The 24,237-nt window shown below is 53.6% G+C and overlaps 2 protein-coding genes across 6 annotated transcripts in view; one reads left to right on the plus strand and one right to left on the minus strand.

The window, feature by feature from the left end:
* ZFYVE27 (zinc finger FYVE-type containing 27) overlaps positions 1-24,237 on the plus strand; it is a 67,947-nt gene that overhangs the window by 16,989 nt on the left and 26,721 nt on the right. For 2 of the 5 annotated variants that reach the window (XM_022569123.2, XM_089897991.1), the window contains one exon: positions 417-24,237. This exon is cut by the window's right edge and continues 8,888 nt beyond it. The exons of 2 other annotated variants lie outside the window; for them this stretch is intronic. In XM_022569123.2, the coding sequence (XP_022424831.1) occupies positions 417-481 (65 nt within the window). In that variant the 3' untranslated portion in view covers positions 482-24,237. One more of the 5 variants, XM_022569122.2, reaches the window with a different exon arrangement.
* SFRP5 (secreted frizzled related protein 5) lies at positions 8,203-14,047 on the minus strand. The gene is made up of 3 exons (XM_022569125.3): positions 13,052-14,047; positions 10,819-10,896; positions 8,203-9,240 (listed from the first exon to the last, which is right to left on the minus strand). The coding sequence occupies exons 1-3, from the start codon at positions 13,572-13,574 to the stop codon at positions 8,894-8,896; spliced, it is 948 nt and encodes a 315-aa protein (XP_022424833.1). The 5' UTR covers positions 13,575-14,047; the 3' UTR covers positions 8,203-8,893.

The following is a 24,237-nucleotide window of genomic DNA, read 5'->3' on the forward strand; positions in this document are numbered from 1 at the left end:
TAACATACGCTTATTCTAGAAGATTTGGGAATTACAGAAGAAGAAGGAAGAGAAAAATAATCTTGTAATCTTACCACCCAGAGATAATAACCACTGTTAAAACATTCTGGAAAATTTTCTTCTGGTATTTTATTTAAAAAACATTTTTAAAGGTATTCTTTTGGTGCTAAAATAATTTCTAATGCATAGAACATCTGGGTGAGGCCTGCTGTTGGTATGGTCACCCCCAAAGTCCCCAGTTCCCATGGAAAGAGAATTCTCTGAGGGCAGGCTGGTGAGCTGGGACAGCGAGCTTGTAGACTGGACGATGGGTGGTCTGTGTGGGGCTTCGGGGAGTGGGGAGGAGGTTCTAGTGTTTGGGGCCATGAGCCAGAGGGCACGAGGAAGCATCTCACCAAGTTCTTCCTCCTTTTCAGCCCCTGAAGCCCAGAGAGAGACTGTGTTTGTGTGTGCCTCGTGTAACCAGACTTTGAGCAAGTGAGAAGAGGGCCCAGGGTCCAAGCGGGCGCCTATCCCTGGGGCCAGCAGTAGACCCCGCTCTCCCCACCCTTAGCCCCATGTGGCATGTGCTGGGCAAATGTGGCCTGAGTGCTAGGTAGGCTTCCCCTTCCTGCCCTCGCTGACTCCAGCCGGGTTCTGGAGCTGTTCTCCACTCTTACGGATGGCCAGTAGTGGTTGCTCTCAAACAAGGACTGGAGTGTTTGCCCTGCTCTGCTCTGGGCTGTTAGTGGACTCAGGGTTGGGCAGGGAATGTAAGTTAGAGGGCAGCAGTGAGCCAGGCCTGGTCTCACCTGGGATCAGGGTGTCCCTGCAGGCCTGGGAATTCTAGAAGACTGGAGGTCAGAGATTGGGAAAAGAGATTCTTCCCCTGCTGGGTATTGGGCCAAGCCCTTGCCCTTTGAGAGCCTGCAGAAGGGCTTGCACGTGTCCCAGTTCTGTTCAAATGTCCCTTCAGGCATCAGGACCTCATCATTTCCCCACCAGAGGGTGTGGTGAGGGCTATCAAGACCAAAAGTACTTCTAGAAACAGGGTTGAAGTTCCCAAATTCCCCCAGAGGAGGACGTGTCTAGGAGGGCCTGGCAGAATCCTTCAGTGTTAAGCAGAGCAAAACGGGCACCCCGGCAGCTCAGAGGGCCTCAGCCCCACCTTGCAGGGACCTTGACTTACAGAATCTCAGCCCACATGTTATTCTGGTCTTTTCAGCTCTGCCCAGTAGATGCTGGGCACTCAGATCACTCCTGCTTCCTGTGTTCAGAGCCTTGGGCACCCCTTCTCTGGCCTAGAGCTACAATTCCCCTCCCTGGCCCCTTGTCCCATGGAGTGTGAGACCAGGAAGCAGAGCAGAGGTCCTGAAGCCCTCAACCTTTGGGGGCCTGAGAAGTGTAGGATCTCGCTGGGCTGGGTCTCAGATTCCAGGGCTGTTCTCCAGCAGGACAGCAGTTATGGGATAAGGCCACTTGGGGTCCCTGTCCCCTCTCCAACAATTTCACGTTCACTCTGGGCTTCTAGGGGCACAGTGTCTCTCCCTAAGCCATGAGCAGGCTCAGGCACCCCTTCCTTCCCCAGGAGCTTCCCTGCCTTTTTGAAGTATTTATTTATTTATTGCATGGTTCCTGGGAACATGTGGCACAAGGAATGGGATAAAGAGGACGGGGGCTTCTCCTACCCTAGGATGCTTCCCTGAACTCATGGGCTGCCTGGGACTCAGAACCCTGGGAGGCGGAGACGTTTCTATACCCTAAGCAGGGACACAAGGTGGCAGGTTGGGGAGACAAGGATCATCCTAGGCCAGCTTTCCCTCCAGGCCAACCAGTCTAGGAGCCAGGGGACTTCTCCAGGCCAAGTGGGGCAAGTCCCTGGGGAACCAGGCGGGCTTTGGTAGACCCCTTTCCTTGGGCTCCTGTGGAGATATGAGAGTTAAGGGTCCCCCTTCCTTGGGTCCTGTGGAGATATGAGAGTTAAGTGCTTGTGCTTTATTTACACTGGAGAGGAACTAAAAGGATGTCTGTGTATATGGAGAATTGTCAATAAAAAGGCCTCAAGCTTCCTATGTTTTCGTCCTGGTCCTTGCATGCCCCCTCTCCCTGAGGCTGGAGAGCCAGGTCCCCCCCAGCACTGGCCGAGTTTGCAGGCCTGGGCTGTGTCTGCAAGACGGGGCGGAGGGGCTGCGGAGGCTGAAGTTGGGGTGTGAGCTGGGGTTGGGGTAGGAAAGCTGTGCCTTGCGCAGGAGGGGCTCAGCGAGATGCCTGTTGGATTGACTTGTGACCACATTGTGAGGGCTGGGGGTTGGGCTGGGGACCAGAACTTGGTAAATACTAAGCAATGCAGGCTTTAGAATGGAAAGATTTTAGCTAATCCCTCTGAGAAAGCAGAAAAGGATCAGCCCTGGGGGAGGCTGAGAACCAGCCGGAAAGAGGATTGGCTGTGAGGTGGGAAGTAGAAGCAGTTCCCTGGGAGCTGGGGTTTGGGGGGTGTTTACTGGGTGCCAGGCGCTGTGATACGTGCTTTACACACATTATTTCATTTAATCCTCAAGACGGCCCTAAGAGGCAGGCACTTTTTCTTCCCATTTTACAGGGGAGGAAATTGAGGCCCAGGGAGGTTAAGCAGTGGCTGCAAGAGGCTTGGCATGGCACTTTGCAGACCACAGCTGGATATAAGCGGTGTCTTCAAGACCTTCGGCCCAAGGCAGTAAAGGGGGGTGGAGAGACTCTGCCTTGGAGTCGAGGTCAGGTTGCAGCCACATCCTCATGACCCCATGCACGTACAACTCAGACTGCGGTGCCTGAGGGGTCCTCGCAGCACACTGAGGCCTCGGTCTGGGAACTTCCCCTAGTACGGGGGAGCCCCAGCAGGGGGCCCCAAGAGACAGGGAAGCAGCCAGAACCTTGTCCTAGCAGTTTTTACAGAAGAGCATGTTCACTTTAAAAAGTACCAAAGTGGCAAAAAAAAGTACCAAAGCGACCTCAGTAGCCTGGTAGTCCAGAGGAACAGTAAAGATGCTGGAGGAGTGGAAAGTAGGGCTTTTGAGCAAAAGGGGACAGCAGTGGTAGCACAGGCCCAGGAAGGCAGTTTTTCTCATGGAGGGCGTGTGTCATAGTAGGTCAGTTGGAGGGATGCTCAGAGATAATCCAGTCCAGCCCCTCACTGTGGGAGCCACACCATACCCATTTGAAGATGCAGGTTCCCCGCAGCATTGGAGGATGGAACCAGAAGGGACTTCCCTTAGAGCAGGAGCAGCCTGCACTAGCTAGAGAGCATCCCGGTGACAGTAGAGGCGGGTGCTGCGATGGACCGGCTCCACACTTGGCCCTGTTCTACCATTGGCTGCAGCCACACTGGAGTTGCTGCAGGGGCCTTGCCCCCAAGCCTTTTTGTGCTTTCCTCATCTGTAAAGTGGGTAGATAGTGATCTCTATCTTGTGTGGCTGCTGTGAGGATTAAATGAGATAGTCCACTCCAGGTGGGAAGCGAGGTGCCTGGCACATAGTAAATGCTCAATAAACACTAACTCATTTCTCTCATTCTGGCCATCTTTAGGAATATCAAAACAACTCTGCCCTGCATGGCTTGGAACAGCAATTTTTTTTAAAACCAGAGAATAATCATAGATTATTTTCAGGAAAGAATGAGGCCAGAGTATAGTTTGAAAAAGCAGAGTCAATATTTTATGTTGGGAAAATGAAAACAATGTCTAATGGTGAAATACAGACTATAGCACAAGTAGCTTTCAGGACATGGGATTCAGAGTGTGAGAAACATGGTTTTCATCATTTGGGGTCAGTGGCCTCATAGAAGGAAAGCCACCTCCTTGTCCCCTTGAGGTGCGTGTGAGGGCCTCAGAGCAGGCCAGTGATGGACATCTTCAAAGTGCAGGTGCCACTGGGAAAATGGAGCCATGGAGGGTTTTACTAGCAGTGGATTGTGCCTTCCCGCTGCCTGGGGTCCACAGCATGGAGAGGACCAAAGGTGGGATGGCCTGGAAAGCAGATTGTCCGTTGTAGAATTGGATGCCTGGTTTAAAAGATGCTTCCCAGTTTGTTCTCAGGGACCAAGTGAGGGGACAGTAGCCAGGTCTGCGACAGCCCTGGAACCTGCTGGGCAGACCTGGATGGATGGCCAGCTCCCACGGCCTGGCATGGGTTGAGGGTTCTGGCCATCTTTTCATGGGTTGCTAGTGGTGGGGAGCAGCCTCCAGTGAGCCTTGGCAGACCTTGAACTGGCCGTGGTTTGTGGGGTCTTTGGGATTTGAGGTCGCTGGTCACCTGGCTCTCAGAGCTGAAGCCAAACGAAGTGCCATTTTCATCCCTTTGTCTCCATGGAACCTTCGAGGCCCTGGCTCCAGCATCTATCCTGCAGCTGGTGGCTCTAAGATCATAATACCTACGTTTATTGAGCACTTGTACTGGGCAGTATGCTGAGTGTGTCATCTCATTTAAACCTCGTGACTGTCCCCAAAGCTAAGTTCTACCATTAACTCCATTTCCCCGATGAGTAAGTGGAGGCCTAGGGAGGTTAAGTAACCTGCCCCAGGTCACACAGCTAGTAAGCCATGGAGCCGCAATGTGAACTGTGCCACAGGTGCTTGTGGATGCCTCAGAGAAACTGGTCACCATAGCAGTCCTGGCTGTCACCTCCCTTCTGTTCTGCCTTGTTCCCACTAGCTCCAGGAGGTTCTGAGCCATTGAGCTAACAGGAGGGCCTGCCCACCACCAGCCCTAGTGAAGTGGGCTCAGCCTCCAGGGGAACAGAGGCAGCCTTGTGGCAGGAGCTCCCCCAGCTCCCAGCACTGCCCCATCTCCTTGGCTGGGTCTGTTGCAACACCCTAGAGTAGCACATTCCATTCTCTGCCACAGCTGGGGGCTGGAGGTTCTGGATTCCCCTGGCCCCAGCAGAGCCTGCTGTCTGGGCTGGGACACTGGGTCCCAGCCACACACATTCCAGCAGCAACCACCCCCCACGTTGGATTTCCCAAGGAGTGAACTTTAGCCAGGATTACAGTCGACTAAACAGTTGTGGGATGTGAGCTTCCTTTGTGGGACCCGAGAGGCTGGATGCTGATGGGGCTGAGAGAGGAGGAGGGGCGAAGGGGTGGGCTGCCCTGGGATTCGGGAGAAAAGCCATTCAAGGATGGCTCTTCTGCTGCTCTCAGGGTGCTTGGAGTGAGATCTGAGCAGGGTCCCCAGAAATCTTCCTGTGAGGCAGGGTAACAGACGCATGGCTGCTTGTACTCTGATCCTGCCCACCTGTCCTCAGCTTTGCCGCCTGCAGGCAGTAGTACAGGGGTTAAGAGCATGGGGTCAAATCCTAACCACACCACTAAGTACAGCTGTGTGTCCTTCAATGAGTTCATTAACCTTTCTGAACCTCAGTCTCCTCACCATTAAAATGGGGATAATAATAGTACCTACCTCAGGAGGCTTAAATTAAAATGCCCAAGTGCTTGAATATTTATATATTAATGGGCTTGATATATACTGAATGCTACTATAGTATTATACGTCTTCTTTTCTCTATTGCCCTACATACTACCTGGGGATGTATTTTCTGATGCAAAACCACAAATGTGAATTCTCTCCCCCTTCGGGAAGTAACAGTTCTGGCCTTTAGATAAGATGTTCCTGTCTTTTCCTTGCCTTCCTGCCAGTAGCATTTCTTAGTTGATTAACAAATCAATTAGGAATTTAATAAGCACTTATTTTGTGCAGGCACTGTGCTAGGTCAAGGCCTTTGGTTAATAAAAATACTAATTACCATTTAATGAGCATCTTCTAAATGCTGGGCATTGTTGCCAGGTATTTTTCATACATTTCCCTGCTTAACACTCAGCCGCCCTGTGAAGTAGACAGGATCACTTCGTTTTCCAGCTGGGAAACGTCCCCAATGTCACATGGTCATTAAGTCACAGCACTGGAAACCAGAACTGGCCTCTTCTCGCCTGATCCTGAGTGTCATGGGCCTACCCCAAAACCCTTCTGTTCTCTATCAGAACTCTCATTTTGCACCCAGCTGAAACACTTCCTCTGCTCCCTTGCAACTTGGACTGGCCATGTGACTTAGTTTTGGCTGGTGAGCTTAGTTTTGGCTGGTGAGCGAGAAGTAGAAATCTACCAGGTGGGACTTGTTGGGAAATTACTGTTTTCCTGATCAAAAGGGCCAGAGGCAGCTGACGCGCCGCTTCTGCTCTTAGCCCTTTCCCGCCTTGCTCCCTGGAATGTGGCTGAGAAGTTGGGAGGAGGAGGCACCACCCACTGGCAGAGCAGGAAGGCAGAATGAGCCTGGGACACGGACCTCCCACCTCTGGATCTCTTGAGTGGGGAAGCCCCGCTGTTTCTGGAGGGTTCTGCTCCACGCGGTCAGATGCCATCATTCACCGGTACGCCGTGCAGATGCTCGCTGGGCACCACCAGCTGCCTGTCTCAGGCTGGCCAGGAGGGAGTGTTCTGTGGCTGAACTGAATGCAGGGAGCGCTCAGGCCTTGCAGGGCCTCCTTGGTCTTTGGTCCCAGGGAAGAGACTGCCGGGGGCTCTGACGGCAGGTGCCGGGGACAGAGCCAAGGTGCAGAGCAGGGCCTGACCCCTTTGTGGCGGTGGGTGAGGAGCGCCTTGCTGGGGCCTCACAGGATGGGCTAAGGGAGCCCCTCCCCGCCCGCTCCCTCTCATGGGCTGCCAGCACCTGACAGAGGTCAGTATTGTGCTCTGGCCAGAAGCAGCCTGAGTCCTGTGTGTTCAGTGAAAAAAGAATCCCTGGTCCTGGTTGACCCTAGAAGGGCCCGTAAATATTTGGTCGGGGTAGGAGGCTGGAAGACAAGGGGCGGTTTCAGGGAGCCAGGTGGGCTGGGCCGGCTTTGGGCGAGGGTGGGAGGCAGCGGCTTCCTCAGAGGTGAGGAGAAACACGCAGGCCGCGGCCGCCCCTGACCTGTGTGGGGCACCTGACTGCCAGGGAGGTGATTTATGGGCAGGCTGTCAGACCACCTGTTAGCCCGCACTGGCCCCTTGTTCCTCTGTGGCAGCGCGCTCCTCTGAGAGCTGCGGAAGCAAGCCAGGGTTTTCCTCACCTCAAGAGAACGTGGCTCCATTGTTTTGGAGGATCAGCAGGCCTTGACTGGACTTGGCATCCCAGCTGTACCCCAGTTGGTGAGGAAAGCCTTCTGGGGGTGTCCCCAGCCCCCTGCTCTGGGTACGTCTGCCCTGTCCCTCAGCATCCGCTGGCGGTCACCTCAGGACTCTTTCCGGGCACCACCCCTCCCGAGTTCTGGACGCGTTACTGACAGCAGCCTGTCACCTCCTTTTCAAGCCTTCTCCCCTCGCTGTCCCATCCAGCTCAAGGTAGCAGCCTCCATCTGCACTGAGCTCGCTGAAGAAGCCCCCTGAGGCATTACAGCTGGTCCGCTCCCCGCGTGCAGGACCAGGACCCTTCCAGCCTGAGATAGCCTCAGCCCCTCGCCCTCCTGCCTTAGCTGTCGGCTTATCCGGATGGAGGTTCTCAGCCCTGGCTGCACACCGCCCCAGTGGGCATCTAGAAATGCTGATTTTGGACCACCCTCCAGAGGTTCAGATTTAATTGATTTAGAGTAGAGCCCAGTAATTTGTAAAAGCTCCCTAGATGATACGAAGGTTTATGTATTAAAATGCAGGTGTGGGGTGGGGCCTGAGCTTCTGTGGTTCTCACCAGCTCTGAGATGATACTGATGCTGTGGTCCAGGGACCAGCTTGGAGTAGCACCTGTCCACACCATCATCTCCTACACGTCCAGTGCCCAGGGGTGTTTGAGCTCTAGGGGTAGGAGTGACACGTTTAGGCGTCTGGGTCTTCAGAGTAGTTCCCTGTGGCCCAGCCTTTTGGGCGCTCCTCAGAGCAGGCACTGCCCGTGTCAGGGAGATGCTGCAGGACTGTGGGAGCCTTCTGATGGTGGGAGAAGGCTGGGGAACTTGGCATCTCTGTCCTCCCTCTGAGACAAAAGGACAGTCATCTCCATTGCTCAGTTAGTCTTGTGAGGATGAGAAGGGTGACCCTCTCTATGTGTTCTCGGGGGATCCTGCGAAAACATGGGAATTGCTCTTTTTAGGCATTCCAAGTATGTCTGTGTGGACAGGCCGTGGGTTACAAAAAGGCCCCTTTCGCGAAGTCGTTTCTGAACACCCCACCGAGGAACCAGCTGATAAAGAAATCACCTGGTTAAAACCAGTTTGTTTTCTTTGATTTAATTAAAAACTTAAAATAGAAAACCAAACCCTGCCTGCATCAGTCTAGTATCTATGGCCTCACAGCAGTAGCAGTAATTTACTGGTCATCAGGATAAAAGGGACATGTGGAGGCTGAGGAGTGCGCCTCTGGGAGCGGGGCTGGGCTGGGCTTCTCTCCGGTCCAGCGGGAAGGGGAACGAGCAGAGACGGGGAAGGAGGGGAGGTGTGGCTGGAGGGCACTGTGACCCTTTCCTTTTGGGGGGGCTACAATGAGGACACGTGAAGGGGCCCTGGGGGCCAAGAACTGTCTCTCAAGTAGCTCAGCCTAATACCAGGACTTCCCTCTCCCAGGCGAGGCCCCACCGCCAACAGAGGGGAGCTGACACCACCGGCTATCCTGGAAACCACCTCCTCAGGCTGCTTAGAGCTCTCTTTTCTCTCTGCCTACTTTCTCCCAACTGAGAAACCTCTGCTCCTATGGGAGGAAACCTTCAAGGACCCCAGAACCCCTCGGTCAAGGACAGCCTGGCTCCATGTCCATCCCTTAGTGCCTGTGCTGGTAGCAGCTCTGCATGAACCACCCTCCGGCAGGGGCTGGGTCAGCCTGGGAGTAGGGGGAGGCCAGATGGGCAGGAGGAGAGAGTGCGCCCCAGGGGTGGAGACAGAGACAAGGCACAGCTGGCTGGGTGGGGCAGGGAGGAGTGCCCTTCAGTGGGGCTCTGCGGCCCCATAGAAGAAGGGATAGTAGAGGGAGCAGGGGTAGGAGAACATGAACTTGACCGCGAACTTCATCTCCTTGTTCTTCTTGTCCCAGCGGTAGACAGCCGTAAGCAGCAGCTGTCCGTCCACTTTGCGGCCCATGACCAGGAAGCTGCCGGCCAGGCTCTCCAGCTGCGGGCAGGGGCAGCCAGCGCCGTTCTTCATGTGCAGCACCAGCCTCTTGGTGTCCTTGCGCTTCAGGGGGCCTGGCTTGAGCAGTTTCTTCTTTTTCTGGGCTCCAATCAGCTTCCGGTCCGCGTTCTCTATCTTGATCTCTCTGATGCGCATTTTGACCACTGTGTGTCGGGGTGGACAGAGGGATGGCCTGAGAACCATCACGTTTGCTCAGGACGCTGGTGGCCCCATGCTTGGTGCTCTGCCTGAAGCTCCAGGCCTGGGGCTTGGGGAGATGGAGCTTCTGCGTGTACACGCTGACATTTATGAAGCTCCCATCATGTGCTGGACTCGCACGGGCATTATCATGTTTCATCCTTGAGGCGTGGTGGGGAAATGAGGTTTGGAGAGGTGGTGATGTGCCTGAATTCTAGAGCCTGGGTTGAACTGAGGTCTGGCCTGTGCCGCTCCATGACACCAGGTGCAGGGTGGAGAGCTCTCTGTGGGGAGTGGAGCTGGGTGTGGGCTCCCTGGGGAAGGGAAATATTGGGGGTGGAGCTGACCAGTTGGAGGGAGGGTTTGGTGGAGGGGGCGTCCTTGTGATGGAGGAAGGCTGGATTTCATGATCTCTGGGGATGCTTCCAAATGGATTTCTGGCTGCGTGTGTGTGTGTGTGTGTGTGTGTGTGTGTGTGTGTGTGTGTGTTGAAGGGGGTGGTGTTTGGAGCAGTGGTGGCTCTAAATGCTAGACAGCCAGCTCTGGCGGGGGGTGGGGGGGCCCTTCTCTGTCGCGTGTGCTGATTTCCATGGGTAAGTGCTCCCACCGTGACCCACTGAGTCACGGAGCGCAGGGTTGGGAAGCACCGCATACAACCAGCTCTTGCTGGGCGAACCCACTGCTGTAATTTGTGTGCGACTGTGTGGTGTGGGTGGGAGTGTGGAGTGTGGTGCTGTGTGTTTTTGTGTGTGAGAGAATGTCTGCGGTGTGTGTAGGAGTGTGAGTGTGTGGGGTAGTGGAGGAGGTGGTTGAAGGCCAGAGAGCCTAATGGAGTTAGCGGCGGTCACTTAGGCCAGGGTCCTCCTTCTGCGGGCCTCTGGGTCCCCATCTCTGGGAGCAGCCAGGGAGAAGCCAGAGAATAACTTTGGCCACCCAGGAAAGGACAGTGTTATAAAATGTCTTTCCTTCTCCCCCACACCCTCTTTCTCTCTCGGGCACGCACACACCTTGCAGTAGTAGTGTCCTCTTTCCAAACAGACTAACGACATCAAAGACCTGTCGCAGGAAGGGTTTCATTGCTTTCTCTTTTTCATAGACAGAGGAGGCTAAGACACAAAAGGGGAGCTGACCTGGCCAAGACCACATGGCTGGGCTGCGTGGTCCGCACAGGAGCCAAGTCCTGACTGCCCCAGGAATGGGGAGGCTCCAGGATGAAGCTGTGGGACGGGTGACCACAGCTCCCCTGGCCAGAGGTGCATCAGGTACTAGGCAGAGGTGCCCAGGGACAAGGGGGCTGCACTTCCATCCTGGAGCCCATCTCTCCCCTCTGCTACCTCCATCCATCTCTGGGCCAAGCCTCCTTCCCCTAAAGAGAATCCAGCCCTGGAGGCCCCTCTGTAGAGAGTGTCAAGGGAGGGCTGTCGGAGCCCTGGCCAGGGATGGACCATGGCCTTGAGGGGCTTTTGAAGTCCCTGGGATGACATGCAAAAAAGAGGTACATTTCTCTGGGGAGAGGGCAGTGGCCACGTGGGCTCTACACTCACCGAAGTCGCTGGAACACATCTGCTCCATGAGGCCATCAGCGCTGTGCTCCATCTCACACTGGGCACAGATCTTGGTCACTGGAGAGAGAAGCAGGGGTGGGGAGAGGGGATCAAAGTCCATAGAGCCACTTAGGGTTCAGGCTGCCCCACTGACCAGCCACCTCCCCCTCAAGCCTCCACTTCCTCATCAGGAAACAGGATGATGATAATGATAATGCTCGCTGAGTGCTTGTGAAGTTCAAAAGGTCGTGAAGCGACAAAACTGACCAGGTGGGCATGATTGCCCCATGACCCTGGCAGCTGTGACCATGATGTGCTCTGTCTTTTTCTAAATTTTGTCTCATTTAGTCCTCAGCCTATGAAGTAGGTATCGTTATTCCTCTTTTTTCTTTCTTTTTTTTTTTTTGCGGTACGCGGGCCTCTCACCGTTGTGGCCTCTCCCACTGCGGAGCACAGGCTCCGGACGCGCAGGCTCAGCGGCCATGGCTCACGGGCCTAGCTGCTCCGTGGCATGTGGGATCTTCCCAGAGCGGGGCACGAACCCATGTCCCCTGCATCGGCAGGCAGACTCTCAACCACTGCGCCACCAGGGAAGCCCCATTATTCCTCTTTTAAAGAAAAGGAAACCGAGGTCCAGAGTGGCTACCCAAATCTGCAAAGCTAGTGAGAATTGAGCTTAGAACTCAGGATTTGTGACTCCTAGACTAGTGCTAGGGTGGGGATGTTTGCGGGGTCTTTCTAGGAACCCAGGCTCCAGACAGGTGGGTAAATGAGTGACGCCGGCAGGGCAGGGACTGTGGTAAACTGAGGAGCACCCACTTTAGCATTACCAGAACTTCCGATTTTTCAAGGGAAGCCAAAACTCTTTTTGTATGAAATATTCTCAGTTTTGTCTGTTGGGCACACAGACACCTCGGGCTGCCTCTGGTCCTACCACACAGCATCTGCCCTCGCTCTGTGTCTCTGCCTTCTGGTGGGTGCCCCATCATCGGCGAGAGAGGGGCTCAAAGCGGGTGAGAGTGGGAGGGCAGAGCCAGGCGGGAATCCAAGCCTGGGATTTCCCTGCTTTCCAGGATGTTAATGTTTGGGCTCCAAGAAAACCAGAATAAAGGAGCCATGCCTAGGATCCCTGCTGGGGACTATGCTGTCTCTGCTTGAACTGCATCTTTCTCCCCTGCTTCCTGGTCCCATTACTAACCTGACAATAGGGGGTTTCTCTTCTCTCAACACTCTTTGGTCACAGGACCCCCACCCAGCTGCAACTCTCAGATCCTGTGTGGTTGTGTAGGACTGGGGACTGCATGGGTGAGGTTAGCTTTGAGGGGTGGGTGGGGTGTGGTGGAGTCCAGTTGTTTCTGGGGGGCCGGGTCAAATGGAAAATGGGGGAGTGGTGCTGCCCCTTGGGAGAGTCCCAGAGCCAGGAGCTCCCTAGATTCTGGGTATTAGCCACCCAGGCAAAGATGCCCTGCTGGGTGCCACTGTTTATCCTCCTGTCTGGTGCCCAGCCTGGGCTTACTCTGCCTGGAAGGAGTCTGGCAGAGGGGGTGCACAGTGAAGGGGGGCTGAGACCAGAGAGGAATTAGGGGTAATGGGATTGGGGGTGGGTGGGTGGGAGGCGGCACTTAGGATCTCATAAATTTTGGGAATCTGGGATTGCTTCCTTGAGGAAACCAAGGCTCAGAGTTGAGCAACTTGCCCAAGGGCTCCTTGTCAGGGGCCAAGCCTAGCAATCTGCTCACTCTTCTGCACTGAGCCTTACCCAAAGGTCTCCCAACCTGGGGGACTGGGGAAAGAGTGGGAAAATTTAGGGTTCCCACGTGCAGAAAATGGGGACAGGGTGGAATTCATAGCCCAGAGTGTGCTTAGCAATCCTGGGCATTTGTGGGCTGAGAGAGGTGATAAGGCATTTATTGGAGGCCTCAGGATGGAGTGACAGCATTGGGCTCCCCCAGGGATTCCAGAAGCTTGGGAAGGTGGGAGCTGTGAGGGAAGTGGGGGAGGTTTCAGGAACGGAGTTGGAATGGGGGAGAACCAGTGGGAATGTCCACAGCCGCAGGTGGGAAGGCTGGTAGGCTTCGGGCGACATGCAGGGCTGAGCAAAGACGTGTGTGTGTGGCACCTCTGGGGGCTTGAAGAGCTGTGCTAAGGGGTTGGGGGAGCGGCATCTATCGCGTCGGAGCGTGCGGGGCGCTGGGGGCTGGGGATAGGGAGGTGGCGGCGGCGGCAGCGCTACCTGGAGGCGCGGTGGCGGGCAAGTGCCCGAACTGCACAGCGATGCAGAGGTCGTTGTCCAGGGGGAACTTGTGGCAGTGCAGCATCTCGGGCCAGGGAAAGCCATAGGCCTCCATGAGCGGCGCGCAGCCGGCGCGCACGGCCTCGCACAGCGAGCGACAAGGGTAGATGGGCCGGTCGAGGCAGACGGGCGCGAAGAGTGAGCAGAGGAAGACCTGCGTGTCCGAGTGGCAGCGCTTGGCCAGCAGCGGCAGCCAGCTGCTCGCCTGCTGCTTCACCTCGGCCAGGCTCTCGTGCTCCAGCAGGTTGGGCAGCCGCATGCGCTTGTAGCCCACGGTGTGGCAGAGTGGCAGGTCGGCGGGGATGTCGAGGCACTGGGGCGGTTTGGAGTACGAGCGCCCGTGCAGCGGCTCGGTCTGCCAGCCGTAGTAGTCGTACTCTTCGCCGCGCCCCGGCGCCCCGTGCAGCGCCCCCAGCAGCAGCGCCAGCGCGGCCGCCCGCGCGCCCCCCGCCGCCGCCCGCATGGCTGCACAGGCCCCCGATACTCCCCTGCCGCTGAGGTCGCCCAAGTGGGTGGCAGCCTCGTTCCGCGCTCGCGCGCACAGAGTGATCCTGGCGCCTCCCACCTTGAAGCTCCAGCCCCGGCCTCACCGCGCGCCCCAGCCAATCTCCGGCCGCCCGGCCCCCGCCCCGAGGCGGGGAGGCAGGGTGGCGCCCCCCCTGCGCCTCCTGCCCCGGGGCCTGCGCGTCCCGCTCAGCGCCGGCTCCTGCGCCCCTCTCCCGCTCGCCCACTCCCCTGCCACTGACCCAGCCTCGCCTTGCGCCTCTCCCCGGGGATCCCTCACTTCCCTAGGCTTTTTCCTCGCCCCTCGCCTTCTCCATCCTTCCTCCTTATCTCTCTCCGCCACAGCCTCTCCTGTTCCTTTTCTCACTCACTTCACTTGGTTATCTCTCCGTCTCGGCCCTTACCACTCTGCTCTGTTTTCTCTTCCCTAACACCTCGGTTTTCCCTTCTCTCGGCAGGAGGCTCCTGGCTGCCCACACCCTCCTGGTCCAGGCAGGCAAGTTCTTCACTCCCAGTCCTCACGCATTTATTGAGCTCCTGCTTGGTGCCAGGCAGCGTGCTGACTGTGTGCAAGGCTCGAGGTGCTGGGGAATCAGAGGGGGATATGATCCAGAACCCACGTCCGGGACATCACAGCTTAGTGGGGGCAAAGATAATCATGCCTACTATTTAGTGAGCGCTTATTAAGTGCTTCAGACACTGCACAGCACTTCACAACCTTATCAACCATTTCCAATGATAGCTAACACTTATTGGGTGCTTCCTATGTGTCAAGTCTGTTCTGAGCATATTGCATAAACTACCTCATTTAATTCTTATAATAATGCTATTAGGTGGGCAGATACTATTACTATCCTCACTTTACAGATAAAGGCACTGAGACAAAAAGGTTAAGTAAAGATTGGTGCCAGGACTTGAACCCAGGAAGTCTGATTCCAGAGTCAGAGCCCAGATATGACCAGGAGGTCTGGATTCTGAGTCTGTAGGCTTAATGACTGCGGTGGGAGGTGCTCAGAGAGGTGAAGTAACTGGCCCTTGGTCACATTGCTAATAGACGAAGGAGCCATCATTTGAGTCCAGGTGTTGGGTTCCAAAGGCCAGGGTTTAACTACTCTGCCCTAAGATAAATTCCAGCCTAGGGTAGGAAACGCTGAGGGAGGAGACTGTACCTCCTCTGGGAGCCTAGAGAAGGAAGGAATTGAAGAGGAGATACCTCCAGGGAGGTATCAGAGAGGAGGCAGCTTTCAGGAACCCCATGTCTGGGGTCTTTTCCTTGTCTGGACCCTGCCTTCCATTGGCTTTCCTGTGGGAGGAGCTTTGGACAAGATGCTTGTGGGGGGTGGTGGGGGGCTCCTTCCTGAGAACCTAGCTGGGGAACTGACTCCCCAGCCTTTGGTGGGGAGGTACCCTGGGGAGGTGTCTTGTAGGAGGGTTTGGGGTGCTATGGGGGGGCAGGAGTTCTGGGGCACTTGCTGCCTCCACTCTTGTCCTAACATCCTCCCCATACCCATCCTCCTGAATGTTTCCAGGCTCCCATCTTCCCATGGATCTATCCTTGCAATGGTAGTGGAGAGGGGTGAAGGATCACTTCTCTTAATATTCAGCAGACACATGCTGTGTGCAAGGCTCGAGGTGTGTATCCTACAGATGGGGCTACAGAAATACAAAAGGCATAGGCCCTGCTTCATCTGATCCAGTTGTGAGAAAAAGACCCAAGGCAGGGCAGAGGAGGCAGAAGAAAATTAAGCAGACAGAGCCCTAGGGTGGGACAGGATGTTCTTTTGATGTCCAGGATGACCTAGTTGGGTCTGGGGAGAACAAGCTTTCCTGCCCCTTCTCCCTCTCCCAACCCCAGCGTGAAGAGGTTCTGGGGATGACCACTCAGAAGGCAAAGGACCACTGTCTGCAGGGCCAGACAGTGTAGTAATGGTGCAAGAGCCTGGACTCTGCAGACGGAAAGAGCCAGGTTCAAATCCAAGTGTATGCTCTCTGAGTGACCTTGGGCAAATACTTAGCCATTCTAACCCTTCACTTCTTTGTTTGTAAAATAGAACCACCTCAGCAGTTGTTGTGAGGGGCATACAAGATGGTGCATGGAAAGAAAGCCTCCTGCACAATGCCAGCACATAGTAGATACCTAGGAATGTTAGATTGCCAAGGAATGTGTGACTTTAGGGTAGAAATGTGTGTGTTCTGAAAGCTCCCTCGGACACCTTGGCCCTGGCTCTGGTTTGGGACTCTCAGCGGCAGTTCTGTTCCTTGTACTCCAGCTTACCCCTCACCACCCGCTCTGGGCTTGGCAGGGCTTCTGCACTCCAGGGGAGCTGTGGTTTCAGTCCCTGGCAGGGGGTGTTGGAGTTCCCAGATGGTTGTACAAGGTGCTGGCTCCCTGTGTAGCTGGTCTCCTTGCTGTTCTTGGCATCCCAGTGCCTGGCCTGGACAGAGTGAGGCATTGTTCCTGCTGCTGCTTATGTAAGAACTACACATGGTCTGAGAGCTAGGGGAGTCTGTACCTGGCAGTTCCAGGGGCTCCGAAGAGCAGAGGGGCCAGGCTAGAAACTTCCTGGAAGAGGAGGATGGGTAGGCTTTACCCGGCAACTTTGCCTTGTGGACCCCTGAGGCGCCCTGACATGGGGCCCATGATGAGATTGAGGAGGGAAGCCCTTCACAGGAAAGGAACCCAGGTGGGGGGCTACACCCTGGGGTAGCTGTTCAAGGATGCTCTCCCCCTGTGGCCAGAGAAAGGAAGAGGCTGCGCTCTGATGTCGTATCCCTTTCTGATGAGGCTGTCACAGGGCCTAGGCAGCTGGGTGGGACACCTGGCATGCTGGGCATCTGTCCATCTTGGAGCGTCTGCTGTCTGTCCAGGCACACGTTTCCCCCAGCTGATGGAGGGAACCACTTGTTCAAAATGTGTATTCATGATTTGTTGTGAGCAAAGTTCTACATAGAGAACTCTTAGATTAAACTTGCTACTTATGGGGAATTCCCTGGCAGTCCAGTGGTTAGGACTGCGTGCTAAGATCCCGCAAGCCATGCAGTGCGGCCAAAAAAAAAATTGCTAATTATGTTATCAAATCCTACATTCTTCTACTTTTTTAGTGCCTACTTCAGTGGTTCTCCTTGTGGTCAGGGTTCCCTTGAGGGCCCCCAAGTGCCTTTCAGGGAGTCCGCAAGGTCAAAATTGTACGTAATTTGAAGATCCACTCAAGGTGCAAGATAGACCAATGGATTTTAAGGATTTTACTCTGTTGAGTAAGAAAAGTTTATTGATGTGGATTCAGATTCTACATTACAACCAACATTTAAGGAATTGTCACCTGTCAATTTTTTTGTAGTATCAATTTGATAGCCATAATATCTAAAAAGGCTATTAAAATACTCTTTTCCAATTACATTTCTCTGTAAAGCCAAATTTTCTCCATATATGTCAACCAAAACAACATGTAACAACAGATTGAATGCAGGAGATATAAGAATCTGTCTTCTATTAAACTAGACATGAAAGAGATTGCAAAAGTGTAAGACAGGGCTTCCCTGGTGGCACAGTGGTTAAGAATCCACCTGCCAGTGCAGGGGACACGGGTTCGAGCCCTGGTCCGGGAAGATCCCACATGCTGCGGAGCAACTAAGCCCATGCGCCACAACTACTGAGCCTGCACTCTAGAGCCTGTGAGCCACAACTACTGAGCCCGTGTGCCACAACTATTGAAGCCCGCGCGCCTAGAGCCTGTGCTCCACAACAAGAGAAGCCACCGCAGTGAGAAGCCCGCGCACCGCAACTAGAGAAGGCCTGCACAGCAACGAAGATCCAACGCAGCCAAAAAAAAAAAGTGAAACAGTGCTACTCTTCTCACTAAATTTTTTTGTTTTGTAAAATGTAATTACTTTTCACAAAAATTTATTTATGTTGACATATAATGGGATTATTACGGTTATTTGAAATGAATTAATATATAAATTTTTTCTCAGTTTTCATTTTAACCATTGTAGATGTTGATATAAATGGTAGATATCTATATAAACAAAAGTTCTTTGCTTTAATCTAAAACCTCAATAATTTTTAAGAGTGTAAAGAGGTCCTGAGACCAAAAAGTTTAAGAACTAGTGGCTTACTTCCTCTGTTCATTTCTGATAGAGGTGTATAAAATCTACTTTGTGAGGTTTGCTAATTTTGCCTTTTCTTTTTTTTTCTTTTGATTCAATTTTGCTTTATATACTTTGAAGCTGTGTTGTTAGGAGCATAAAGTTTCTTTTTTTTTAAAAAAAATTATTTATTTATTTTTGGCTGCGTTGGGTCTTCGCTGCTGCTTGCGGGCTTTCTCTAGTTGCCGTGAGCGGGGTCTACTTGGCTACGCTTTGTTGCGGTGCGCAGGCTTCTCACTGTGGTGGCTTCTCTTGTTGCAGAGCACAGGCTCTAGGTGTGTGGGCTTCAGTAGTTGTGGCGCACGGACTTAGTTGTTCTGCAGCATGTGGGATCTTCTTGGACCAGAGATCAAACCCGTGTCCCCTGCATTGGCAGGCGGATTCTTAACCACTGCGCCACCAGGGAAGTCCCTGGAGCATAAAATTTTGTGATTATTGTATGTTCTGGTTGGATTGTAATTTTTATCTGTATGAAATAGCCTTCTTTGTTCCTTTTAATCTTTAGTCTTGGGAAAAATAATTCCATGAACTAACATTTAGCTAATGCCTGCTATGGGCCAGGCATACACGAGTAAGAGTCTCAGTCCCAGCCCATGTGGAGGACGCAGACACACGAAGGCAGTGAAGTGTAGTGGGAGGAGCCAGGGCTTTGAGTCAGCCTGACTGGTGGTGAATTCTGACCACATCCTAGTTGTGTGTCTTTGGACACATGTCTATTGAACTTTAGACCTGCGTTTATTCATTTGTAAAATGTGGTTAGTAACGTTTATTTACTAGGTGGTAGTGAAGATTTACTAGATAAAGGATGAGAGAAGCACCTGGCAGAGTGCCTGGCTTACAGTAGCTCTGTGATCAGAGCTATAACAGAGCCAGGAGCCAAGAGATCTGCCCCATTCATGCCTCTACAAAGCCTCTGGGAGAGGCAGTGTGTAGCAGTGGGGAGTGCACCATGCTTGGATTCTGAAGATCTGAGTTGTCTGTTTTCAACTTAATAGCAAGTCCTCCCCACACCCTGAGTCTCAGTTTACTCATCTGTGGACATGAGGAGGAATGCAGTCTCTGCCCTGCGTTCTCCATGGGGCTGCCTTGAGGTTAGTGAAGAGGAAGGGGGCTGGGATGATGATGGAGGTGAGGCTGTGAGGAGCCTTGGCTTGAGGTGGGACCTCTTCCATCCCTGGCTGTGAGGAGGTCCTGCCAGCACAGGCTTGCCTGCCTCCTGGAGGGCTGGGATGCCCGAAGAGGTGAGAAAGAATCTTGTCCTTGTTCCAGAGCCTCCTGGAAGTACCTGCCTTTTACAGTCTCAGTGCTCCTCTGCTGGGACACCTGTTTTCATAGCCGCTGCTGCTGAGTGCTCAGCAAAGAGCGCGGGGTGAGTGGTCTGTGAAGTTGAGAACCATTAGTGCTAGCAGGGAACCACTTCTGTTGTCCCCCAGCATCCTCCCCTCCCCCCCCACTTTCTATAAGAGGAAACTAGAGCTTGACCTTCCTGACTTCCAGTCCAGTGCTCTTCCTACCACACCTACAGCACTGCTTTACTTTCCAGCATTTTAATTTTGTCGATTGCAAAGTCAACATCTGTCCCATAGGCCCCCAGCTGCGCCGAGCCTTCCTGTTGCACAGCCTGTGCTGTGGGCAGCAGTTCACGAAGGCCTGTTCAGGATCTCTGGGTGCCCTGGTGGCAGTGGGGGCCTGGTCCTGGAGGGGATGGGCTCACTGTCACTGAATCGAGTGGCTAGGGAGGTGACGTAGTCCTTCCTTCTATGAGCCCGGGCACCAGCAGGCTCTCCATTTGTCCTGGATCTCAGGTAGCTCTGCAAAAACAGCAGAGGCCAGTCTTGTCTTGGGCCTGCGCCTTGGTCTAGTCTAAGAATGACTGTCTGAAGTACAAAAGGAAGTGGGGTGGAGGGTGGGCACGGCTGGTAGTCTCTGGACAGGGCTGGGATGGAGAGAAGGCTGAGAAATGCTCTCCTCTTCTCTCTGGGTCCCCAGCACACCTGGGAGCCCTGAGCTGTGGCTGGTGGGCAGCCCAGCTAGAAGCACATCAGAGAGTCAGCCAAATGTTTGGGTTAAGACCACAAACCCTGGGGACTTCCCTGGCAGTCCAGTGCTTAAGACGCCGCGCTTCCACTGCAGGGGACACAGGTTCGATCCCTGGTTTGGGAACTAAGATCCCGGATGCTGTTGGCATGTTCAAATATTTAAAAAAATGAGGAAGAAGAAGAAAAAAAAAAGACCACGAACTCTGGAGCAAGACTGGATTCTAATTTCCTCAATGCTACTTGACCTTGGGCGAGTTATTTAACCTGTCTGTGCTTCAGTTTCCTCATCTGTAAAGTGAGGATAATAACAATAGTGCCTTATAGGATTATTGGGAGGATTAGAGTTCATTTTAAAAGTGCTTGGAATGGTGCACAGAGGAGAGCTTTCTGTATAATTGTTAGTTAAAACTATTGAACATTGGTACGACAATGGTCTTTAGAGACTGTCAGCAGATTCTGTGGCTCCTTGCTCCTAAATTTCTCGTAAATACACCTGTGCTGTCCCTTTCTCACTGTTGCTCCTCCTCAATGCTGTCCTTCCTCACTGCTTGGGGCTGCCTTCTGGTCTTGTTTTCCACTCTGCAGGAGTGAATCATTTCAAACTGCAAACACGGTAGCCTCACCCTTCAGCTCGAGACCCTCAGTTGCTCTGATTGCTTTTAGCATAAAGTTCCTCCCAAGGCTCCAGGTAGGCCAGGCCTTCTGGCTGGGTGCACTCGTAGAACCCCAGACCTCCCTGTGCAGCCCTCATCTCCTGTTCATCATCTCACTAGGTTGATTTTTTTCAATTTCTGGCTTCCCAGTAGGCTGAGGGTTCCACAGAGGCAAGGCCTGTCTTGTCCATCTCCGTTCCTCTGGCTCCTAGAATACTGCCAGTCACGTAGTAGATGCTCAATACATGTTGCGTGAGTGAATGACTGACTGGACAGATGAATGCTTGGTGGAAGGAGGCAGCAGGAGAAAGGAGTCTTTGGAGCCAGATGGGCTCAGGTGGGAGCCAGCTTCCTTTAACCTTTCTTGGTCTTTGTTGGAATTCTTGGGAGGCCCAGGGAAGATCCGGAGGGCTATAGGGTGACTGTGGGGAGAGCTGGTGAGGACTGAGCGGAGTAAGTGGAGTAGCATGAGATGCTTGCTGAGGGACTTGGGGTGATGGACAAGCCCCCTAAGCTCATGTAGACTTCCCTTGCTCCCTCCTTCCCCCTACTCTCTTGAACACTTGTTTAGGGCATCCTAGGTGCCTGGCATAATGCTCTGTGCTTTCCCATATATTACCTCATTTAATTATTCCAATAGCACTATGAGGGAGGCATTATCATCCGCATTTAATATGAGAAAATTGAGACTCAGAGAAGTTTAGTAACTTGCCCAGAGTCACACAGCCAAAAAGCAGAGCCAGGACTTGAACCCAGGATTTCCCCCTGTGGCTTGTGGATTCCTGTCCGCATGTGAGAATGTCTGGAGGGAGTTCTACACTGTCTAGCACTGACCCAAACTGCCTTGCAGGGGAAGGGGAGCCCTGGGGCCAGAGCAGAAACTTCAGTGGGACTCAGGTAATGAGGCTGCAGCAGGTTTGGCCCTGGTTGCCTGGGCCACTGCCCTCAGGGAGTATGAGGTCTAGAGGGGCAGCCAGCCGATGAACAAACACACAAGTATCTTCTAATCACAACTAGAGTGCGTTCCTAGTTGGGGGTGGGGGGGTGGAGAGGTGCCCCAAAGCCTCTCGGTGGAGAAGATAATGAGCCCTGAATGCAGTCAAAGGCACCTATGATTAGGCTTTTGCCTTTACTGCTTATGTGGGAACTTGGGTAAGACACAGCTCCTGGTGCCTCAGTTTCCCCATCTGCAAAATGGGGACTTTCCTTTTGTAGATTTGTTGGTAAGATTAAATAAGTACCTGAAGATGCGTAAAACTGCTCTAGTGTGAGTGCTGAAAGAGTTTTGTGCAATCACAGGAGGTAGGTGCTGCACGGCTCCCACTCTCAACCCTGGCTGTGGCTGCATGGGGCCCTTGGGACCCCAGATTTATAAAATGTTTCAGCTGAAAGCTATTCTCTATTCTGCTGGTTCCTGACCACCCAGGGTCTGGGAAGGAGCTACTAAAGCTTCATAAGCTATTCACCATCTTTCCCCAAAACAACATAGAATGGTGCATTTGCCCGTAAATAAAAGAGCAGATTTCTTTGCTTTTGACTGGAATTACATGCTCTCAGGATGGAACTCCTCTCATGCTGAACAGAAGTCAATTGGCAGTCCACGCCTCTTTGATTAATTTAAAAACCAGAGGCTGGGAGAGGGAAGTGAGTGGCCCTGTAAGGGGAACTGTAGGTCAGAGAGGCCCCAGGGACCTTTGTGCTCCAAGTGCAAGGGAGAAAGTCAGGAAGCCCCCAGGAGGTCCTGGAGGGCAGGCTGTGGAGGGGAAACCCAGGGCAGGAGTGGCTGGGGTGAGGGCCGGCTGTTGGGGGAACCCTGGGCAAACAATGGCCTCATTAAGGAGAGGGTACGGGTGGGGAGAAGCCGGGCAGGGCCCCGGCCAGTGAATCTCCTCTCCCCCACTCTAGCCAATGGAGCAATTGTCCTCTGCTGTGAGGGAGCTGGGGCCTTGGCCTGGGAACTGCCGGGCGCTTGCCCCGAGGGCCGCCGACGTGGTCACAGCTTCTTTGCCTGGCCCCAGAATGGGTCTTCTGTGCTCGGACGCTGAGGGTTCCGGCTCTAGTGGGGCTACCTGGTCCTTGTTCTTCCAGCTGGTGGTGGTTCAGGGCATGAGTGCCCACACGAGGCTCTCTGGAAGGGGCCCGTACTTCTGTCCTGCCCACTTCTGGGTAACTGAGGCCCCGGTTAGGTTTGTCTGAGACCTGGGCTCAGCCTGCTTCTTTTGGCTCTCCAGTTCCCCACTCATCCGCTGTGCTGTGGCCTTGGATGGTCACTCGATGTCTTGGCTCTCAATTGTTTCAGCTGTAAAGCAGGGGGAGTTGGGCTAGAAGTGCTTCTCAGCTGGATGGATAGGCCGCCCCTGCCTGGGTTTGATCATCAGGACCGTTGGGGCTGCTGCTGGCATTTACTGGGCAGGGACCAAGGATGCTAACTTCCTGTATCGTCCAGCCCAGCCCCGCACGACCAAGGGTTGTCCTGCCCCAAAGGCCGGCAGAGCCCCTGTGAAGCACTCATGGATCAACACTTTTCACCAATGGTGTTTTTAAAGTAAGGAGATCCTGTTTTCAAATAATGTGGCTTGTGGGAACTCAACAGATAAGGCAGATGAGAGGGGTCGAGTGTGGTAAGGGCTAGGGTGGGCCAGAGCCCTACCCACCAAGCATTCCCGTCCCCAACAGTGGCCCCTGTCCAGTATGAACTCTCTCCAGGGGTGCATGCAGCCGACTGGGCCCTATATGGCTGTTCTGATTGGTCAGACCTCTGTTCTGATTGGTTGGTGGCTACCCTCATTGGTCATCTTCTGAAATCAGTCAGTGTCTGCATTGTGCCACCTGTTACTCCTCACCCCTGCATATGCCCCATGGTGTTTTGTTTTTGTCTAATGGTTGGAAGTATGATGGGCAGATGAGGTTTGGGGTTGACTTCCTGTGCCTGTGAATTGTCCCTGGCCTCCTGGACCCACCTTGACTAAGCCGGCTGACCTGGGCTGTCACAGGACACACCCCACAGCCAGGAGGGGAGAGACGTTCCCAAATTTGCAGTGTGAGGCCATCAGCTTGGAAGCTGGTTAAAATACCCATTCAGATTGCTGGGCCACCTGCAGATTCCAGTTCAGCATATGTCACTCTCAGGTGGTTCTGATGCAGTGGCCTGGGGACCAAGATGAGAAATGCTGGCCTCGGAGGGGGCCGTGCCCGCTCCCCACTTCCACCCCTCGTCCTGTTCATGGTTGCAGCCACTCTCCAAGGCTCATGGACCTCCTTGAGGCTAAAATGAGAACTCTTTCCCTTCTGGAAGCTCCACACGACCTGCCTTCTCTGCCTGGGGATGTGGTTAGTTGGCTTCCTGTCCTTCTTACCTTCCCCAGCACCCGGCTCAGGGCTCTGATTAATAAACAGTGTTAGCAGACATTTGTATGTCCAGGCATGGTGCTAAGTTCTTATCATCTCATTTAAATCTCTCAGCAATGCTGAGAGGTAGATGTTATTATCATCCCTGTTTACAGATGAGAAGTCAGAGGTGATTGAGGAACTTGTCCAAGGTCACACAGCTGGGAATCTTCCAGATGGATCTGACTCTACTGCACATATTTTGAGTACAGGCAGGGCAGCCAGCCTGTCCCTCCATCTGCGATTTCATAATCACCCTTCAGTGAGTCTGACCCATGCCAGCACCATTGCCATTATTAGTAATATTATTGATGAGGATTTTAATCTTAAGACTTCCCCAGGTTCATGTTTAAGGTGAGATCCTCCTAAGGACAGTGGTTGAGAGCTGCCTGGGTCC

The sequence above is a fragment of the Delphinapterus leucas genome, chromosome 16 (assembly GCF_059928025.1).
Source record: "Delphinapterus leucas isolate spDelLeu-1000000601 "Yukka" chromosome 16, BTC_Dleu_Yukka2, whole genome shotgun sequence".
NCBI classification, from domain to species: domain Eukaryota; kingdom Metazoa; phylum Chordata; class Mammalia; order Artiodactyla; family Monodontidae; genus Delphinapterus; species Delphinapterus leucas.

Bases quoted from the DNA above. Each gene is read 5' to 3' on its own strand.
- SFRP5 (XM_022569125.3), bottom strand. From the start codon at position 13,574: ATGCGGGCGGCGGCGGGGGGCGCGCGGGCGGCCGCGCTGGCGCTGCTG. The intron at 10,897-13,051 runs GTAGCGCTGCCG...TTCTCTCTCCAG, and splicing joins GCCCGCCACCGCGCCTCCAG to TGACCAAGATCTGTGCCCAG. The intron at 9,241-10,818 runs GTGAGTGTAGAG...CCCGACACACAG, and splicing joins GATGTGTTCCAGCGACTTCG to TGGTCAAAATGCGCATCAGA.